This window comes from Myotis yumanensis, unplaced genomic scaffold (assembly GCF_028538775.1).
Source record: "Myotis yumanensis isolate MYYU_CA2020_CCGP unplaced genomic scaffold, mMyoYum1.0.hap1 SCAF_16, whole genome shotgun sequence".
NCBI classification, from domain to species: domain Eukaryota; kingdom Metazoa; phylum Chordata; class Mammalia; order Chiroptera; family Vespertilionidae; genus Myotis; species Myotis yumanensis.
In genome coordinates, this window is record NW_027223767.1 from 12,807,604 (window position 1) to 12,826,981 (window position 19,378).

A 19,378-nucleotide genomic window follows, 5' to 3' on the forward strand; every position below is an offset into this window, starting at 1 on the left:
AGCAGGCACAAACCAACAGTTAAACTTTATATTTACAATATTCTCTTCATCTTTTGCCAGGTTTAAAAATGTGTACAGAGCTGCGAAGGGCAGGGACAGGGGGTTGTCAGGGAACTGTTCTGGGGAGAGGGATTGGGCATTGGAGTCCGTGGCTGAATCATGGGGTCCCCCAGCCCCTCTCCCATGCCCCAATGTGTGAGACATCTGTCTATAGGGTTCAGGGCCCAGGGCCCTGGCATTTAGAGGGCATGGCTGTTTGGAAAGGAACTAGACCAGGCAGGAGAGGGGTGGGCAAAGAAGGTCCCATGGGTGGAAGTGGGAGGAGGGACGGTCAAGGGGCAAAGTTCTGGGGAGCCAAGACCAGGGATTCCGGATCCGGATGTCAGCGGAAGACAGCACCCCAGCCCCAACTCAAGTTTGGCACTAACAACCCACAAAACGCCAGCGGACAAGGATTCCCTCCTCCACGGGTGTCCCTTAGAACCCTCCCGGCAAGGCTCCTTTCCCTGTAGGCTCAGGTCCCCTCTGGGCGGTCACCTCACACATCCTTCACATTCTTCCTGCTGGTGTCTGACCAAGACCTGGCCCCATTGCCCCCTCCACCTGCTTCTCAGCGAGCTGACCTCATTCTCTCCCCAACCATGAAGCCTTCCCCCCTGGCTCTCCTCCCCTCCCCCTCCACGTCCCCTTTCCTTCAGCCCTGGCAGCCCAGGGAAGAGGGGGCAGGTCACAGACAGGGAATGGGCAGCAGAGGGGAGGGGCTGGTCTGACACAGACACAGGGATGGCTCCTGAGAGGGAGAAAGAGGTGTGGGAAAAGGGAATGGAGGCACAGGGGGTGAGGAGACAAGAGAGACACAGGTGGGACCCCCATAGCTGCCACTTCCCCCTCCTGTATCCCACCTGCTCCCACGTCTGCCTACTCTGGCCCAGGACTGGGGAGCTCTGGGCAAACCCACCGACCCAGTTTGGCACAGATGAGTAATGGTCTGAGGACTGAGGGAAAGGCTGTCCTCAGACCCCAGTGAGGGCTTTGGTCAGACATGCATGGCCTCTCCCGGTGGCAGGTCCCACGCCCCTGACCCCCAACTCCGCATCTCTGGGAGAGGGAGGGGCAGAGCTCTCCCCTGAGCGTCTGTGCACCCCCCTCCGCTTCTGCCAGGGTGAAGTCTGTTCCCACCTGCTGTGTGAGGAGGAACTCGGTGCTGGGCCTGAGGCCTGGGGGATGCAGGGAGGTACTGGAGAGAAGGGACCATCTGCATGGGAAAACACACATCCACATGCAAGAACATGTTTCCACTCAGAGTGTGCCCTGGGCCTATGGGACAAGCTCCTGGGCGGACAGGCTGCCCGGGTCTCCCGCCCCCGCAGGGGCTGTTGGCTATGGAAGGCGAGGCCTACCCAGGAGACCATGCTTTGCTGACTTGTGCCACGGGCGGGAAAACATGCTTCCCCGGGGCGGAGGGGGGCGGCGTGGGAAGGGGGCTGGTCCTCGCTGCTTCCCAGAACCACCCTGTGTTATCCTGTGGCCAAGGGTCGCTGTACATGAGCACACCACTTCCAGGGTCTCCACGGGTGGGGGGCGGAGAGAGGAGGCGGGAGAAGGCATGAGGGAGTATGATTCTGGGGTACAAATTCCCGCAGAAATTCTCTGAGAGGGCCAACATGTGTCCAGGGCGGCAAAAAAAACCTCACCCTGCACATGGGAAAACACCCCCCGTGAGAAAGCACACCTCTGCGTGGGACACCCACACAGAAGGCTGGGGTCCCGATGGAGGGGACAGAGCACCCCCCAGTTGTTCAAAGGCCCAGGTCCAGAGAAAAGGGGCCTCTGTGCACGGGAACACACGCATCCTGGTGAGGAGACCCATGTCCACCTCATGTCCCTCCACGTGGGACAAGAAAAGCCTGTTGCAGGTCCTCCTCCCTGCCTTCCGGGTGGCACTTGCTGCCGATGGGAGGGCTGGGGAGGAGGCCCCCCCAAGCTGTCCCCTATACCCGGGTGGTGGAGTGGGGGTGGGGTAGAGTGTTGTTGTGGCTGGTGGCGGTGGGAGGAGGCGGGGGGAAGGGCCCAAATGGATGGAGGGAGGGTGGCGGCGGGGGAGGTGGCGGTCCCAGGCCACTGGGCAGCAGGGTCAGGGCCCCGGGGGCCAAGAGAGGCACATCGTCTGGTGCCCGGCGCAGGGCCAGGGTGTAGTCGGGTGGGCAGGCGGGGCGAAGGGCCTCAGCAGGGTCTGCCCCGACGCCGCCACCCCGTTTCAGCTGCAGTGACACCAGCTCCTCTTCTGGTGGCAGCTCTCGGCCGGTGGTAGGGAGCAGGGGGCCCCCACCAGGCACACCAGAGCCTGACCCCCCGGGGGGGCTGAGCCGCCGGCACCGCAGCTCCTGCCGCCGGTCCCGCTTGTAGTAGAGGGCAGCAAAGGCCAGGATGTTGAGGAAGAGAAGGGAGGCGCCCACGGCCACGGTGACGCTCAGCTCCGTGGAGTAGTCCCGGGAGTCCCCAGGCAAGCGGTCATAGGCCCTGGGGCCAGGCTCGGGCTCGGGCTCGGGCGGCAGCGTGGCGGGCGAGGGGGGCCGGCGTGTGCCCGGGGCGCCGGGCGGCGGGCGAGGCGGCCAGCGCGTGGCGTAGGGAGGCAGGCGCGTGGTGGTGGTGAAGATCTCCGTGTGCAGGTTGTGCAGGTGGGGCACGAGCTCCAGCCAGAAGGCCACCTTGTTGGCACGGTAGTTGTCACGCACGCGCGGCTTCAGGCCAATGTGCAGGTACTGCTTCTCCTTGCTGTTGAACTTGCTCCACACCACCTCCTCGAAGCGGTTGGGCTTGGTGTGGATGAACTTGGTGTCCTGCGGCACCGGCTGGTTGGGGTCGCTGTGGGCACAGGAGGGCAGGGAAAGGAGGAGTGAGGGTGAGGCTCCCACAGGGTGAGAGGTGGGGGAGGACAGGGGAGGGAGACAGAGATGCAGAGAGCCAGGGAAACAGGAAAGTCAGAGAAAACCAGAGGCAGAGATGGATACAAAGAGAGAGAAATTGCCAGAGACATAGAAAAACAAAGAGGGAAAGAGACAGACTGTAGAGACAGAGATGAGGACAGAGGGACAGAGATAAGCAGAGACAGAGAAACAGCCAGTGGGAGAGGCGGAGGCTGAGACTGAGTGAGATAGAGACCCGTAGAAACAGGAAGACAAAGACACATGAGAGACAGCCTGGGTGAAATCAGCAACAAGAAGCAAACAGATCAAAGGGAAAGGGAGAGATATCAATGGCTTTCAAGGGGGAGAGATGTAGAGACAGCAATAAAGACAGACAGACACAATTGCTCACACATACTCATACACAGATGAGAGTAGTCAGAGGGCAGAGCCCTGGGAGAAGAAAGAGAGAGGATGACCAGGCAAGGGAGGGATGAAGAGGCAGGCATGGAGCCAAAGCCACCAAGTGAGCCCACCCCAGAACCGACAGGGACCTCTGTGTTTAACTGCTGGGTCTCCAACACGCAACTCAGTGCCTGGCACAGAGCAGGTGTCCAGCAGGTGTGTGAGTTGAAAAGGCAAGAGTGCCCATCACAGATGGCCTCGTGAGGGAGTGAGAGGGAGAAGGACTGGGGGTGGAGGTGTGCACGCCTTGGCCTGCATGGAGCCCCGCCCAGCCCCTCTGGCCCTCACCCAGTCTTGGCGAAGTTGGTCCAGTAGGTCATGACCACGGCGCTGAGCATGACATCATTCTTAGAGAAATTGCAGGGGAAGAGGTCGGTGGCGCCCACCATGGGCACACCAAAGACGTAGGGGAGCTCGTCCCCGTGCGCTGCGTCTGCCCACTCGGGCCGGCCCTCAGCCTGGCAGTGGTGGTAGAAGGTGTAAAAGTAGACAGGGGACTGGTACTCGGCATGCAGCTTGGCGGTGGCCACGGCTGGTGCCACCCACTGGTGATCAGTAAAGAGTGCCAGCAGGGTCTTGCGCCGCATCTCACCGTTGTCCCGGTCGGCCCAGTCTGTGTACATAAACTTGATGGTCTCCCGCAGCACATCCTTGCCCTCCTGGTAGCCATACAGGTTGTCCACAAAGTTGGAGACTGTGAAGTCAAAGGCGCTGGCGGACACGCCGTCCTCGCTCTCCGCTGAGTCCTCCACGAACTTGAGGCCCTCTCCTTGGTTGACGCCGATGAGCATGTCGTAATTTAGGAATTCTCCCTGCTGCATGAGGATCTCGGGGTCATCGGGGACGACGTCGCCGTCCACCACGGGCCCAAAGGCGATGTGGTAGCTGGGGAGGAGGGGGAGGGTCTCATCACCAGCTCACTGGCCTCCACTGGGCTCAGAGCTTGCTGAGCCTCTGCCCTGAAGACACTGCTCCTTAGTTAACATCTAGGAACCCTCAAGGGCACTTGGCCTGTTGGGAGGTCTTCTCTGAAGCACTTTCGGGGTCCCTGTGCATACTTGGGGAAGGCTCCCGAGAGTAGAAGACAGGGCCATCAGAGGAGCCTGAAGCCCACCTCTCCTTTGCCAAGTAAAATGCCTGCAGACACCTCTCACCCTCAACCTCCCTGGAACCAGCAAGGTGAGCGCAGACCTGGCCCTGGCCCTCTCCCACCCCCGTACCAATACCCATACCGGGCGGGCTGCACATCCTGGTCCACCAGCTCCCGGGAAGGCTTCCGGCGCAGACACTCCACAGCTTCAGCACTGTCCTCCCGGTCACAGCCCACCTTGGCCGCCAGCAGCCGCGTATATTTGAGCGGCTGATAGTTGACAGACCAGCTGGAAATGGCAGTGCCACTCTGGGCGATGGCCTTCTGGAATAACCCTGGGGGGACAGGCAAGCTTCAGGCTGGGCAGGGTCAGCCCAAGAGAGAAGGGGGACCTGGCAGGTTCAGGGATACGGGAAAGGGGACGGGACTGGGCAGGCTGATGAGGTTGCCGGTACCTTCCGAATGGTGGGAGAGGATCAGAAGGTTGACACAGGATGCGCCTGCCCCAGACCCAAAGATGGTGATGCGCTCGGGGTCACCCCCAAAGTGGGCGATGTTTTCACTGAGCCAGCGCAGGGCCTGGATCTGGTCCAGGAGTCCATAGTTGCCTTTCGCAGCCTGGTCCCCAGTGCTGAGGAAACCTGGAGGTAAAGGCAGAAAGGGAGCTACCTGGGGGTGTTACAGTGTCCTTGCCCCTTATCTGGGCAGCTCAGTCCACCCAGAAGCCATTTTGTTGCTGCTGCTGGGTCTAAAGGACCCCACCCACCAGGCCCCCCTCCCAGACTCCCTAGGTTTGGCTGCCCTCCCTCACCGAGCACCCCAAGCCGGTAGTTGAGCGTGGCTACAATGACGTTGCCATAGGCGGCCAGGACAGAGCCATCGAACATGTTCCCGGTGCCCTCCATGTAGGAGCCACTGTGCAGAAACAGCATCACAGGCTTCTTCCCAGAGTCCCGGATATCTGCGTGGGGAGGGGGCGGGCAGGTGGGCCGGGAGTGGGGGACAAGGACACAGTGAGACCAGAAGCAGCTCCTCCCAGCTCCCAGGCCTGCTGAAGACCAGCCCAGAGCTCAGGGGACATGCCATTCCCATCCCTGGGGGGCAAGACCGGATTCCCCTCCCTCCCTCCCCAGCTAGCTCTGGCAGCAGGTCCCTCCCCACCTCCTGCCAGTCTGCTCCACAGCACTTCTTCCAATGCAGGCAGACCTTCCAGGAACCCTAACAGAGGCAGGGGTGGGTGTGGCCCTCCTCAGGGCATCTGGATCCAGGGGACCCCCTCCCCGCCACACACACAGCAAATGTCCTTCCTGCTCCTAGGAAGAGTGTGCTCCTAAGGCTGGCGCTGGAGCTAAAGATGCTGGGAGGATCCTGGCCTTTTCTCAGACTTAGGCCTTGGGCCTCAGCTCCACATGGTAGCCTAGTCTGTCCATGAGGGGGTGCCAGGCCCTAGGGTCCCTGGGGGCTTGGTCTCCTCCCCGCCCTAATTCCTTTCTAGGTCACCTCCCCAGTCACCATGGCAACCCCCAGCCTAATTACTATGGCAGAAGGAGGCAGGGTGGGAAAGAGCCTGCTTAATGAAGGCAGGGTGCCGCTCTCTAGTCTCGGAACCCCCTGCAAACTGGCCTGAGCCCTGGGTTCTGCACCAGACCTTTCTCTTGTCATGTCCCCAGAGGATCCCATAATCACTGCTACAGGTAGTAGACTTTGGGGCACTCCAGACTGGACTGAGGAGTGGGAGTCTGAGAGGACCTGCCACAGTCCCCAAGGCTACAGACATAAGAAGTACCCTCCCCTGCAGCCTCTCCATGATTCATTACAGCACCAGGCCTGGGTGACCCCTGGCCCACACACCTTCCTTTCTCGACACCTGCAATCTCTGACTAAACTAGGCACTCGGCAAACAAGGGCCAGGCCCGGCCTCCACAGTGGGTCCCCATGGCCCTGCCAGCCTCCGGCATCCCGCTAGGAACTTTCTTCTAGCCAGAGGGTCAACAGGTCATTAAGATACTTCCCTCCACCCCCTACAGCTTCCCGCCTCCTATCTCTTAGGACCTTCTCTGCCCCCTCCCTCTGCCTGACTTTGGCCAGGAGCTCCTGGGTGGGCAGTGCCCCCTTGTGTGTCCTCCCCAAATTTCCCTTTGTTCCTGAACCTCCAGCGGCCTTCCAGTAGTTCAAGCTGGAGTCCAAGTCCTGTCCTAACTGTCCTTATCTCTCCCCATTCCTCCCCACCCAGCACCTCCACTCCCGAGTCGGGGGAGGGGAGTCAGACAGGGAAGGAGCAAGAAGGGGGGCTGGGGCAACAAGAATTCAAAACCCACAACAAAAAACGGGATCAAGAAAGAAAAAAAACAACAACCAAAAAGCAAGAAGCTCTTGGGGCAGATTCAACAAGAAGAAGAAGAAAAAAAAAAAAGATCCGTTTTTTGGAAAAAAAGAAAAAAAGAAAAAAGTTCTTTGCATTTTTTTTTTCAAAATTTTGTGGTGAAACTTCAAGATATTGGGCCCTGTTTTCAAAAATTTCCAAATTCTTTAATTTGCTTCAAATGTTTGTGTTTCCTGCATCTGATAGTCTTTTGGAAATTGTAGCAGGTTTCTGATGTTTCAATTGTGTCATCAATTTGCCATCTTAAAATTTTTTTTCAAATGTTTTGCTTCAAATTTAAATTGTTTTTTTTTCAAATGTTACATTTCACAAGTTCCAAAACAGTCCAAATTTCTGTCAAACTCTAAGCATTTTATCCAATCCTTTGGTGTTTTATTTTTTTTCTGACACTCCAATTTCTTTTTTCATTTTGTTTTCGCCAGGTTTAGCTTTTCTTGCAGGTTTTCTAGTGGGTCCAACATTGTTCAAATTTCGTTTGAAGTTTTCATAATTCTTTTTTCCAATTATTACAAATTTTTCTTTTCTTTTCTTTTTCGTTTTTAGTTGGGAGGACAACTGAGGGCCTTGAGGGCTGTGGGGGCATTTAGTTGGGGGCGGGGGCAGGGCCGTGACAGTGACCGTCCTCTTATCAGCAACCACATGCAGCAGCGGGTTTTAAATCTACCTGTGTCTGGCGGATTGAGCGTCGCCTCGTCACGTTTTTTTGTGAGCGGACCTAGGACCGGGAACACAAAACAGAGAAAAAAGGACAATTTTGTGGGGAGAGATGGGGGTCGGGGGAGGTTGTGGATGGGGAAGGGAGGACAGAACGCAGAAAAGGGGAGGATGGGGGGGCAGAAAAAATAAGCCAAAAAAAGCAAAATTTGCTTGCAAGAAAAAGAAACCAAGAAAAGAGAAAAACGTTTCTACAACCCAATTTTGTTCCCCTCCCCGGAAAAAGTCATGCCCCAAAGAAAAGGCTTGTTTTGGTGGGGGGTGGGGGGTGGGGGGTGCCTAAGTGGGCTGAGGCCTGTCTTAAGACATACTGACTTGGCTGGAAAGGATCTGGCTTGTCCAGGTGTTGGCTAGTTGCTGGAAATGAAACGGTGTTAGAGGCGGGGTTGGAGGGGAGGGGAGGGGAGGCCTGCCCGGGAGACCAAGGCCTGCTGTGCCACCTGGCCACCACTCACGCAGACCCTCTTCAGGGCCAGCCCAGCACCTGCCTGCTCCCCAAGGCTGTGGAGAGGAGGGGCTGCAGCAGAAAGGACTCTGCTTCCCTCTGGACCAACCTGGAGGGAGGGCTGTGGGTCCGTCAGCTAAGGCTGCCCGCCCACCTACCCAGCCTCTCAGCCCCAGCACTGCTCTTCCATCCGCACTCACAGGCCTGGCTTCTCACCCCATCTCCCCAATGTGGGGCAAAGCAGGGAAAGGGGTCATCAGGTCTTGCCCTCCACTCCACCTCTTCCCTCTGTACCCCTCCCCGCAAAACCTCATCCCCTACCCAGGCCTGCTCTCCCCCCAGATGGTAAACTTCCCACCAGGGGCACTCGCCCCTCATCAAACCTTGTTTTAATGCCAAAAAGCCCCCTCCCCCAGTGCAGGGGTTCAGTCCACAAACAGGGACTAGGAAACACAGCGCCCTGGCCCAGCCGGACACATAAGGTGCCAGGAAGTGCTCGGAGGCCCAAAGTGTGGCCACTGTCAAGGAGAGGACCCAGACGAGGCCAAGTTTGGCTCCAGGCTTCTTTCAGGGAAGATTTGGAACCCAGGGGCCTGAGGGGGCTCCCCCAGGCTGACTGGTTTCACCTCAACCACAGAGGGAGGGATGGGTCAGCAGGGCCCAGGCCAGCCTGGGGAAGGCTTCTCCCAACTGGCAATAATGGCCCATGAGGACCCATTAAGATCAGGGCCTGTTCTCTGTGGCAGGATGAGAATGGGGTGAAGTCAGCAAGGCATGCGTGTACGTGAGAACATGAAGTGTCTATGTTGCCTGTGTGTGTGCACCTGAGTCAACCTCTTCCTTCCACAGCTGGTGTGAAGATTCAGTGAGATCACCTGAATGTGTCCGGCCCCCAGCAGGTTGGCAGTAGGTGATGGTTAAAAATACAGGTGTGGGGCAGGGTGGGGAATTTACATGGAGATGTCGAAGTAGATAGTCCATAGGCGGGAAGTGTTGGATGGATGTTTCACACGGGGGGGAGGGGGGGGTGATGAGACCACCCACTGAGGAGGACATGGGTTGGACCGCCTGTATGAAGATGTGGGAGTGGAGAGTCCATGAATGGGGAGTGTTGAGATGGACAGTCTGTGTGGAAGCCCTGGGGTGAAGAATTCACCGGAGAATACTGGATGGGGTAAGTAGTCCATGGACGGGCAGGGGAATGTGGAGTGGATGGTTCTCACACAGAGGGTGTTCTGTAAATGTTCTATTAGGATGCTTGGAATCTGGATGAGATTAGAGCAGTGGTTCTCAACCTTCTGGCCCTTTAAATACAGTTCCTCATGTTGTGATCCAACCATAAAATTATTTTCGTTGCTACTTCATAACTGTAATGTTGCGACTGTTATGAATCATAATGTAAATATCTGATATGCAGGGTGGTCTTAGGCGACCCCTGTGAAAGGGTCGTTTGACCGCCAAAGGGGTCGTGACCCACAGGTTGAGAACCACTGGATTAGAGTAAATGATACTTCTATGCATTGTGTGTATGGGTTACTATGAGGCATGGTGTATATGGGAAGTTAGGGCGTTAGGGTACATGGTTGGTATGAGCAATATAGGGTAGACGGTCCATAAAGTTATTGGAAAGGACATGTGTTGGTTGAGGTACATGAGGGGTTCTGAGGTTGGCATGAGAGGACTTTGGGTACAGGGACTGTGGTCTGAATGGCCTGGTGGAGCACATGGTCCAGGTACAGTATTATTGGGATAAAGATCTATCTATGACTGGGTGTTACTAGACACATGATCTATATCCAGGGATATCCTGCCACAGGTGTGGGTGATAGGACACACAATTTTAGGGAAGTGTTGGGGTGTGTGCTGGGTGAAGGTGTGGGGAATTATAGTTTGTAGGGTGTTGGCACACATACTCAGGGGTGGGGAACCTTTTTCTGCCAAGGGCCATGTGGATATTTATCACATCATTCACAGGCCATGCAAAATTATTAGCTTAAACATGAGCCTGCTATATTTGGTCAAACATTTCATTAACTCACCCCTAGGGCCTTGACAGGGCCAGACCAAATGATTTCACGGGCCGGACGTTCCCCACCCGATATATGTGGTCAGTGTGTAGGTGGGTTGGGTACACGATCTGAATGTTGAGTAGTTGAGATCCCTGATCTGTTGAGGGACTTGAGTACATGATGTGGGGGTGTTGGGTATGTAGGGTGTACATAGAGGGGCTCCTGGTACCAGACCTATGTGTCAAGTTGTTGGAAACGCCTGTGGGGGTGTGGCAGGAGTGGATGGTCTCTGTTGGGGGTGGGGTATTTTGGAGTAGTGACATGGGCGTTAGAAGCCTCGCATGGGCTGTGAGGACGGTCTGTTGAGGTGGCTGGAGTTCTGCTGACTGCCTTTGTTGTAGACAGCTGGAAGTTACCCTGAAAGGTCCTCTGATTAATCTCAGTGTGCTGCAGGTGGGCAGGCGGAGACTGTCCAGGGGACTATGAGCAGAGCTGTAATGAACTGAGAGCTTATTGACAAGACAGCCAGTTGAAGAGCAGGGAAGCTGTTCTGAGGGGAGGGGTGGGCTGTGCTGTGAGTGGAGAGGCCCTTGGCCAGGAGCTTCCCTGATCCTTCAGGATGGTCTGGGAGTCAGAGGACATAGCATCCTGGAGAAGAGGCACTCAGCTTAGGCCAGGGACTCTGGACATGATGTGACAGGTGGAAGTCTGCAGTACTGGTCTGGGGGAGAGGAGGAGTCTATGCTGTCCTTGAGGGATAGATGTTGCTAAAGTGGACAAGCCAGGGACAAGTCCAGGCCTGGGGGGCGGGCAGAGCTGGAATGGCTGCCTAGGCAGGGTGATGGGTGCTTCCTCTGTGGGGTCGGGGAGGGTCAGTCCAGCCTAGTGCCTGCTGACTCTACCACTGGCTCTCTATGGGCACAATGAACTCCTGGGTGGCTGTCTACATGGGAGTCAGTCATTCCTGGGACTGCTCAGCCGGCACCCAACCCACCCGGGAGGGCATGCAGAGCCGGCAGGGATATGCTGTCCGCTCACTGTCTCCACAAAGCCCAGCTCCCATCCCGGACTGTGCCAGCGCCAGAGGTCTGCATGTGTGTTTGGGGGCTGTGTCCATGGGATGCCCGGCCTGGTGCCCGCGCCCTTACCGTCCTCGGTGGGCACGTAGAGGTTGAGGTACAGGCAGTCCTCGCTCTGGTTCTGCACGTAGGTGGCGGCTGCCTCCAAGTTGTCCGTGAACCACACAGGCAGCATGATCGCGGGCAGCGCCCCGTGCAGGTTCTGCGGGCAGGCGGGTGGCAGGGTGGTGGCGTTGCGCACGCCAGGCCACGAGGCTGGGGCCTCTGGCGGCTGGAAGCGGCGGGCGCCCAGGGGTGGGGTGGCGTAGGGCACGCCCAAGAACTGCACCACTGGGCCCAGGATCTCGTTGTTGAGCTCACGTCGCACACCACGCACTCGCCCGTAGGCCGTGTTCACCACTGGGAAGCGCTCCTCCCCGAGACTGCTGAGGCCCAGGCCAGGGCCACCTGGGGAACCACCTCCGGGACCCCCTCCCCCGCGTTGAGCCCCCACCAGCCCCACCAGCCACAGCGCCAGGAGCCACATGCTGATAGGGGGACCCCCCCTCCCTCCCCGGGACCCCCCCCTCGGAGAGAGAGAGAAGGGGGGGGAGAGGGAGGGAGGCCCCCCCTCGCCCCAGGAGGGAGGAGGGGGTGGGAAAGGAGGGAGAAGGGGAGTGGAAAGGGACCTGGGTTAGACTGGACAGAGAAGGGGTCTGTTCCTTTCCATGGAGGGGGCAAGGGATAGGGAAGGGGAAGGAAGTGGGAGAAGGTGAATGCAGGCTGGACCTGTGGGTGGAAGGGAGAGGGTATGCAAGATACAGACAGACAGACAGAAACATACACGGGAGAGGTGGAAGACGGGAAGGGAAGAGGGGCAGACAGAAAGGAATGGGGAAACAGAAGAGACAAGTGATTAGTGGCTTGGAATTCAGACTGGTTGACCCCCTTCTTCCACCCTCAGGTCCCCCAGCACGTCTCCCCACCCTAACCCCCCCCCCCTCCATCAGCAGGGACCCAGATAGAAAAGTCTGAGGCTGGGGGTCAGGTCAAGATGTGGTAAAAGTCCAGGACACAAGCAGAGGGCAGGACGGGCAGCTCCCCAGACCCCGCCTGTCTCCTTCCAGCCGCTTGATCCCAACCAGGAGGCTCTCCTCAGGGACTCAGAGTCCCAGTTCCCACCTCCCGGGGAGGGATGAGATAGACAAGGAAGAGAAAATAAAAATACCAAGTCATTAATTAGCAGGAAGTGGAGGGTTTGTTTATACGTGTTAATTACTCCTGAGCTGTGACTTCATGGCACTGGACCCCCCACCCCAGGCCAGACTCCCGATCTTTCCTGGGACTGCACAAGCCCAGCACCTTCTCCTGCCTTCAGCACCCCATTCCCTAGGCATTTGTGCAAGGGGGGGGGGGGGGATCCTTTCCCCAGGCTCTCTCCATTTCTCCCCTCAGAAGTTACGATGCCTTGAGGCAGGGGCTAGAATAGGGAGGGGTAGATGGAGTGGGGGCAAATCCAGGGACAGATGCGTGATCCTGCAGCCGGTTGCCCAGCGACAGGGATGCTGCCCCGCAATGTTACCTCGGCAACGGGCTGCAGCTTTAACCCTGGGGGGGGGGGGGGGGTTCGGGTCTGGAGGAAGAGGGTAATGGACTGGCTTGGTTATGGGGTCCATTCTGGCCATGAGGGCAGAGGCAGGAATCAGAATGCTAGAGTGTCCCCAAACCTTAGCACAGAGGAGGAAGTATATATGTTGAGGGGAGCAGAAGATTGGGGGCATTAAAGAACCCTAAAGGACCCGCCTCTTGGCCCTTGTTGGCCAATCAGAGCCTAGTCCTAGTGACCAGGCCTCTGGCTGGGTAGAAGGGGTGCTGAGGTGGGTTTGGAGGCCATCACATGCACCCACTGACTGCCCCCCCCCAAGTCTTGAACAGCCTAGTACTACAGGCACTTCTTTCATGCATGGCATTTTGACCCATGTCCTGGGGGCAAACCCAGGCTTTCTCCTCATCCATCTCAGCTATTCACCTGCCCTTCCCCTTGCCAGTTCCCCACAGATGCTGCTCTGAAGCCTGAGTGCTCAGGGCAGAGGAGCAGGGCAAGGGAAGAGATCAGACTGAAGGGTCATTTCAGCACCCCCCCCCCCCCCCCCCCAGCTGCCAGAGCTGTTTGCTGACGCGGGGTTTTCAGAGCCAGGCGCCAGCCCGCGGGTGGCTCTCTGCAGGTGTCAATTTATTCCAGAGATGAGGACACAGGAATCCTTACCACACACACCTAGTCATGCCCTCCCCCTCTTCAGTTCCTCCAAAGCTCCTGTTCCCCCATCACCTGGAGGGGGCTTGGGGCTGGCTCCCTCAGGGTCTCCTCTGCCCATGCCAGTCTGGGCTCTGCTTCCATGGCCTTGCCACCCCTCCCCCTCCTACTAACTCAGTCTATCTGCCTGTCACCCTCCTCCCTGAAGGTACTTTGGGCCCCTGGCCCTCTCCCTGCCAGCTTCTCTCCCTTCTTCCCTCCCTCTGCCCCCCCATCTCTTTCCTCTCCGTAGCACTCCCTCCGAGCAGCTCTCCCAGCCTCGTCCCCACTGCTCCAGCTCTCTCTCATCTTCAGTCTCACCCTGTCTTCTTTCATCACTCTCTTCTACATCTCCCTCCTTAGTGCTTCTCATCTTCCTCTCTCCTTCAAACCCCTTCCCCAGATTCCTCCCTCGAGCTTCTCTATTTCTCTCTCTCCTCCTCTTTCCCCATCTCTGTCTCCCCCATTTCCTCTCCCCTTCTCTCTCCTTTCTGTCTGCCACATCTTGTCCCCCCCCCCCCGCCCCCCTCCTATTTCTCTGCCTTGCTCTCTCCATCCCTGCCCAGGCCTGACTCCCCCAGCCGGGAAGAGTTGAGGGACAGGGGCTCAGGCCGCAGCCCCCCCTCGCCCTGCAGTGGGGGAAAATGGCTTGGCCGGGAAGGGGCGGAGGGGGAGGGGAGATGGGAACACACGGGGTCTGTGGGCCCATTCAAAGGATCATTCATGGGCTGGAGAGAGGCAGAGACAAAGAGACTGAGACGGAGAGACACGGGAGAGCATCCCTAGGCGGAGACAGGCAGACAGGCAGGCTGGGGGGAACCAGGCGCAGAAAGAGATGGGGAGTGGGAGACCCCAGCGGACCGCCACGCAGCCCCTCCACCCGCCCGGCTTAGCTCCTACCTGGCTCAGCCCTGGGGCCGTGGTGCCTCCATCCAGGGCTCCGAGGAGGGGGCGGCGGCCTCTGAGCCCCCGCGGTCCCGCAGGCCCAGCCCCCGCCCGCAGCGCCTCACCCAGCGGGGGAGGGGGATCGCCCCAGCCCCAGGGGGCGGGGCCGGGATCCAGTCGATCCCCGGGGAGGGGAGGGGAGGGGGTCAGGAGGAACCCGAGCACAGGGAACCCCGCAGTGGGGACAGTGGAGTGAGGAGGAGGCTACGGGACAAGACTGGATTGAGGATCCACTGGCTCCGTGGGCCGGCTTCGAGGGACCAGGAGGTGGTACAGGCGGAGGATCCTAAGGAATCGGGTGCGGGAGGAGGAGTCCACCGCAATCCCCAGGGGCCCGAAGCCCGGGAGAGCAGGATCCGCGGTGCAGGGGCAGAGATCCAGCCGGAATCCTCGGGGAGAGGGAGGGATCTAGTCGATCCCGAGGGCGGGCGGGAGTGGGAGGTCCGGGGAGTCAGAGGAAGGCGGGAGTGGAGTCTGGAACCCCGGGGCGGGGGTCAGCACTGCTCCTAGAAGGGAAAGGGGGGTCAGGGGGAGGTTTCGGGGGACGCTCAGCAGCCGGGAGGCCCGGACTCCCGGCTCCGTGCGCCAGGGCCCGCCCGCCCCGCGTCCATCCCAGCCCGAGAGTGATGATCCGTCGGCGGAGCAGCCGCAGCAGCCCCGCGCGTCACCGCGCGGCCGCCTCCCCCGCCCCCTGCAGAGAGAGCGGCGCACACCCCTCGCTCGCACCCGCCCGCCCGCCCGCCCGCCCTCCAGAGTGTGGGGGATTGGAAACGGTGGAAGAGGGCGGGAGTGGACAGACCGACGCATGGACGAAGCGGATCGGGGCAGGATGAAGACATCCACCCCGATCTCCCATCCTCGGGGCTCTCGCGGCTGGTGGCGGTGGGGTGAACTAAAGGGGGCGGGGCATCATGTGAAGAAGGCGGGGCCTGTGGGCATGGAGGCGGGGCCATATGGACAGCGGGCGGGGTTTCATGGAGATGGGTGGGGCTTGGGTGTCCGTGGGGTCGCCTGTTTTGGGGTGTGGGCCTGGTTTAAAGCTGAAAAGGAGGAGCCTGTGGGGAAAGGGGCGGGACTTGCTTGGAGACCTGGATCTTTGGAAATCGGCCGGAGGTGGGAGGGGGTGTGAGAAGAGGCGATCAACTTGGAAAGTGGGCCAATCCGTGACGCAAATCTTCTAGCACCGCCCCCCCAGCCCCACCCCCCACTGCTCCGCTCCTCCGCTCCTAATTGGTTCCGATTTCTCAGCCGCCAGGCGCCTTCGCCATTCAACAGGAGCTTTACAAAGGCGCAAGTACCGGGGTGAAGACCTGGACGCTGAAATAAACACGGCCCTGATTGGGCACCTGTGCACCTTATTTGCATGGAAGCTCGGGATTGGCTGGCCTCTTGGGTGGCCTGGGCGGTGTTCGCCGGGCTCGTGACCGTCCGCTGCCATGGCCGGACCTGGCGCTGCTTTCCGCCGCTTGGGTGCCTTGTCTGGAGCCGGGGCCCTGGGCTTGGCCTCCTACGGGGCTCATGGTCAGGGGCCTGGGGTGGGGCTGGGTGTGCTTGGGGCGACGTGGGGGGTCTGGTGCAGGGATGGAGTCTGGTGCAGGGAATTGCGAGGGCTGCCAGCCACCAGCCAGCCTGCAAAGCCCTCAGCCTTTTAGAGCCCCTCAGCCCGGTCCGGCCGGGTCCCAGGGCGGCCCAGTGTCTCCGCCAGTGAGGAGCCTCCCGGGAGTGCCCTTGCTCCCCGGTGCCCACCAGAGCCCTCCGGGAGTTGGGGCGTCAGAGCTGGTAACTTCTGCCTCTCCTTTCCACAGGCGCCCAGTTTCCGGATGCCTACGGGAAGGAGGTGAAGTAACTGCGCTGGGGCTCCCCGATTTCCGGGTCGATGAGGGCACAGAGTCGGGGGTCCCCTGCGGGGAGGGGCGGGATGCGGGTCTTTGCAGCTGCAAGGGCAGAAAGCCTGGGGTGTCGGGTGCCTGCGGGAGGGGCAAGCTGAGACTCAGACCTTTTGCCCCTCGGGATCCAGGCGCCTGTGTTGCTTAGGAAGTCCACCCCTCACCCCAGTGACTCTTTTTCTTCTTCTTACAGCTCTTTGACAAGGCCAACAAACACCACTTCCTACACAGCCTGGCCCTGTTAGGGGTGCCCCATTGCAGAAAGCCCCTCTGGGTAAACTTTCCCCTCCCTAACCCTGACCCAGCCCCGCCCAGTCCCCGGTCTGCCCTTTGCTTATCGCCTTGTTTTCTCCTCTGTCTCCTCCAGGCCGGGCTACTCCTAGCCTCCGGGACCACCTTGTTCTGCACCAGCTTTTACTACCAGGCTCTGAGCGGAGACCCCAGCATCCAGACTTTGGCCCCTGTGGGAGGGAGCCTTCTGATCTTGGGCTGGCTTGCCTTGGCTCTTTGAGCTTCCTTGTGTTTAATTTCTGGGTACATTTTTGAGAGGTGACACAGGGAGGGGATTAAAAGAGAAAGGCAAAGAAGTATGGAGTCTTTGTTCATAACCTCCTGGAGGAAGAAGGGTAGGGATTGTCAACCTCGGAACTCCCTCCCTTTCCTAAGACTGGACCAGTGAGCTTTGGGTCTGAGGATAATGTTCACTTCAAGTTAATCTGTTATGAGGTTCTTAAAACTCCTAACAGAGTGATAAATAATGCTTGAGGTAATGCAGATTCTCAGAGGAGCCCTCCTCAAGGCCTGGGATCTGTATTCTAATAAGCTCATCACGTGGCTACTAGAATTTGAAGATTACTGTAGGGTGGTGGTTTTCAGCCCTGTCATTCCACAAATAGATTGAGCACTCATTTATTCTGGAAGCCAGGTTTAAGGCAAGGCAGGACAGAAGGAATGCCATTCCAGTAGTCCCCCCCTTATCTGTGGCTTTACTTTCCACAGTTTCACTTTACGCAGTTATTAGTTACCCATGGTCATCTGTGGCCCAGAAATACAAAGGAGGAAATTCCAGAAATAAACAATTTATACTTTTTAGAAGGTGTGCTGTTCTCTGTCGTCCCTCTCGGCCTCACTGTGATGTGAATCATCCCTTTGTCCAATTGCCAGCCGATTACTCACTTAGTAGCTATCTTAGCTATCAGATCGACTATAATGGACTTGCTGTGCTTATGTTCACGTAATCCTTACATTGCTTAGTAATGGCCCCAAAGCACAAGAGTAGTGATGCTGGCGATTCAGTATGCCAAAGAGAAGCTGTGAAGGGCTTCTTTTAAGTGAAAAAGTGAAAGTGCTTGACTTAACACATTAAGCGCCATGTCAGTCACCGGTGACTGACACTATACTTTCCATCTGGACCTCGTCAGTCACTGGTGCAGCCAGCATATCGGATATCTCGGGCTAACTGGAAAGGGAGACAAAACAGGCTTGGCGCTTAACATGTTAAGGAAATAAAAAAAGTCATGCTTAGGTTGCTAAGATCTATAGTAAGGACATGTATCTATGAAATTGTGAAGGTGGAAGAAATTCGTGCTAATTTTGCTATTGCAGCTCAAACTGCCAAAGTTACAGCCACAGTGCATGATAAGTGCTTAGTTAAGATGGAAAAGGCATTAAATTTGTGTGTGGAAGACATGAACAGAAAGCATGTCATGGCAACCTGTCATGCCAGAGAGCATTGAGCCTATACAGGAAGAAACTGTATAGCAGTGGTTCTCAACCTGGGGGTCGAACGACCCTTTCACAGGGGTCGCCTAAGACCATTGGAAAACACATATATAATTACCTATTGTTTTTGTGATTAATCACTATGCTTTCATTATGTTCAATTTGTAACAATGAAATTGGGGGTCACCACAACATGAGGAACTGTATTAAAGGGTCGCGGCATTAGGAAGGTTGAGAACCACTGCTATATAGGGTTCAGCACTGTCTGGTTTCAGGCATACACTGGCGGTCTTAGGACGTATCCCCCTTGGATACAGGGGGACAACTGTACTTAAACTATACTTTGGGATTCAAAGAAGGGACAGAACATTATGTATTAGGGGTTAGAAAATGCTTCATAAGCCCTAGCCAATTTGGCTCAGTGGATATAGCATCAGCCAGTGGACTAAAGGGTCCTGAGTTCAATTCTGGCCAAGGGCATGTATCTCAGTTACAGGCTTGATCCCCAGCCCTGGTCGGGGGTGCGTGTGGGAGGCAACCAATCAATGTGCCTCTCTTCCACTCACTAAAAATCAATGGGGAAAATATCCTTGGGTGAGGATTAACAAAAATAAAAGGGAAAATGCTTCACAGTGCTTGAGATGATCCTTGAAAGAACTCTACTGTGTGAAGGAAACAGTAAACAAAGACAGAGGTAGGGAGCAGGAGTATGGGACCAAAGGACTCTTCGTGTGGGCCACATTTCTGAGGAAAGGAATGGGAAAAGGTGGCAAGGCAGGCTGGAGTAGCACCCACAGCATGTGGCGAGCTGGCAGACATTTAGGGGGCAGTATTGATTAAGCCAGTGCCCATCAAGTATTGATCAGGTGTCAGACACATAAGGAAATTCAACTGTGAACAAGACAGATGCCAACTTTCCCTCATGGAGTTTTCCATTTAGTAGTGGAAATGGACCTTAAACAAATTTATCATTGTGAGTTGTGCTCTGCTTGAAGGAAAAGAACAGGGAGGCCGTGGAAGAGTGGGTCAGGGGAAATTATGTCCTTTCAGATGGGAAGGCCTTGCAGGCTGAAGGTAAACCATGCACAACCCTGGAAGGGAGTGTATTTTAGGCAGAAAGAATAACTGGCAAAACAGGCCCAAAAGAAGCAGTTCAAAGTCTTTGAGGCAAGAGAAAATTAGGTGAGTTGGAAAGCACTACGTGTGGCAGGCAGACACTCAGAATTTCTTTGTAGTGCAACCATAAATCATTGAAAGGTTTTTAAAGTGAGAGTGTTAGAATCTGATATGTTTACAAGATCTGGAGAACTAATCGGAGGATGGCCACAGAGAGACCAGTCAGGAAGCCACTGAAGAGGTCCAGGTGTGAGATGATGGCTTGGCTTAGGGTGAAAAGGATCCAATTCAATATGTATTTAAGATAATGCTCGCCGAAACCGGTTTGGCTCAGTGGATAGAGCGT

At 57.1% G+C, this 19,378-nt stretch overlaps 2 protein-coding genes across 3 annotated transcripts; one reads left to right on the forward strand and one right to left on the reverse strand.

The window, feature by feature from the left end:
• Window positions 1–14: 14 nt before the first annotated feature.
• On the reverse strand, window positions 15–15,195 carry NLGN2 (neuroligin 2). Of its 2 annotated transcripts, none has more exons than XM_070393626.1 (9): window positions 15,108–15,195; window positions 14,264–14,814; window positions 11,161–11,859; window positions 7,509–7,559; window positions 5,273–5,422; window positions 4,917–5,102; window positions 4,604–4,796; window positions 3,660–4,256; window positions 15–2,865 (listed from the first exon to the last, which is right to left on the reverse strand). In XM_070393626.1, exons 3-9 carry the CDS (start codon window positions 11,615–11,617, stop codon window positions 1,992–1,994), a joined length of 2,508 nt encoding a protein of 835 aa, XP_070249727.1. In that variant the 5' UTR covers window positions 11,618–11,859; window positions 14,264–14,814; window positions 15,108–15,195; the 3' UTR covers window positions 15–1,991. The 2 variants fall into 2 exon arrangements, with proteins under 2 accessions (XP_070249727.1, XP_070249728.1); XM_070393627.1 differs by having other exon boundaries at window positions 15,112–15,127.
• A 508-nt stretch (window positions 15,196–15,703) lies between these two features.
• Window positions 15,704–17,289, forward strand: TMEM256 (transmembrane protein 256). Its single transcript, XM_070392945.1, has 4 exons — window positions 15,704–15,829; window positions 16,114–16,145; window positions 16,388–16,468; window positions 16,562–17,289. Exons 1-4 carry the CDS (start codon window positions 15,745–15,747, stop codon window positions 16,703–16,705), a joined length of 342 nt encoding a protein of 113 aa, XP_070249046.1. The 5' UTR covers window positions 15,704–15,744; the 3' UTR covers window positions 16,706–17,289.
• Window positions 17,290–19,378: the final 2,089 nt, after the last annotated feature.

Excerpts from the sequence above, each read along its gene's own strand:
- NLGN2 (XM_070393626.1), bottom strand. The coding sequence starts at position 11,617 with ATGTGGCTCCTGGCGCTGTGGCTGGTGGGGCTGGTGGGGGCTCAACGC. Across the intron at positions 4,797-4,916 it reads CCTCTCCCACCATTCGGAAG|GGTTATTCCAGAAGGCCATC; the intron begins GTACCGGCAACC and ends CTGTCCCCCCAG. Across the intron at positions 2,866-3,659 it reads ACCAACTTCGCCAAGACTGG|CGACCCCAACCAGCCGGTGC; the intron begins GTGAGGGCCAGA and ends CTGTGCCCACAG.
- TMEM256 (XM_070392945.1), top strand. The coding sequence starts at position 15,745 with ATGGCCGGACCTGGCGCTGCTTTCCGCCGCTTGGGTGCCTTGTCTGGA. Across the intron at positions 15,830-16,113 it reads GGCCTCCTACGGGGCTCATG|GCGCCCAGTTTCCGGATGCC; the intron begins GTCAGGGGCCTG and ends TCCTTTCCACAG. Across the intron at positions 16,146-16,387 it reads CGGATGCCTACGGGAAGGAG|CTCTTTGACAAGGCCAACAA; the intron begins GTGAAGTAACTG and ends TTCTTCTTACAG.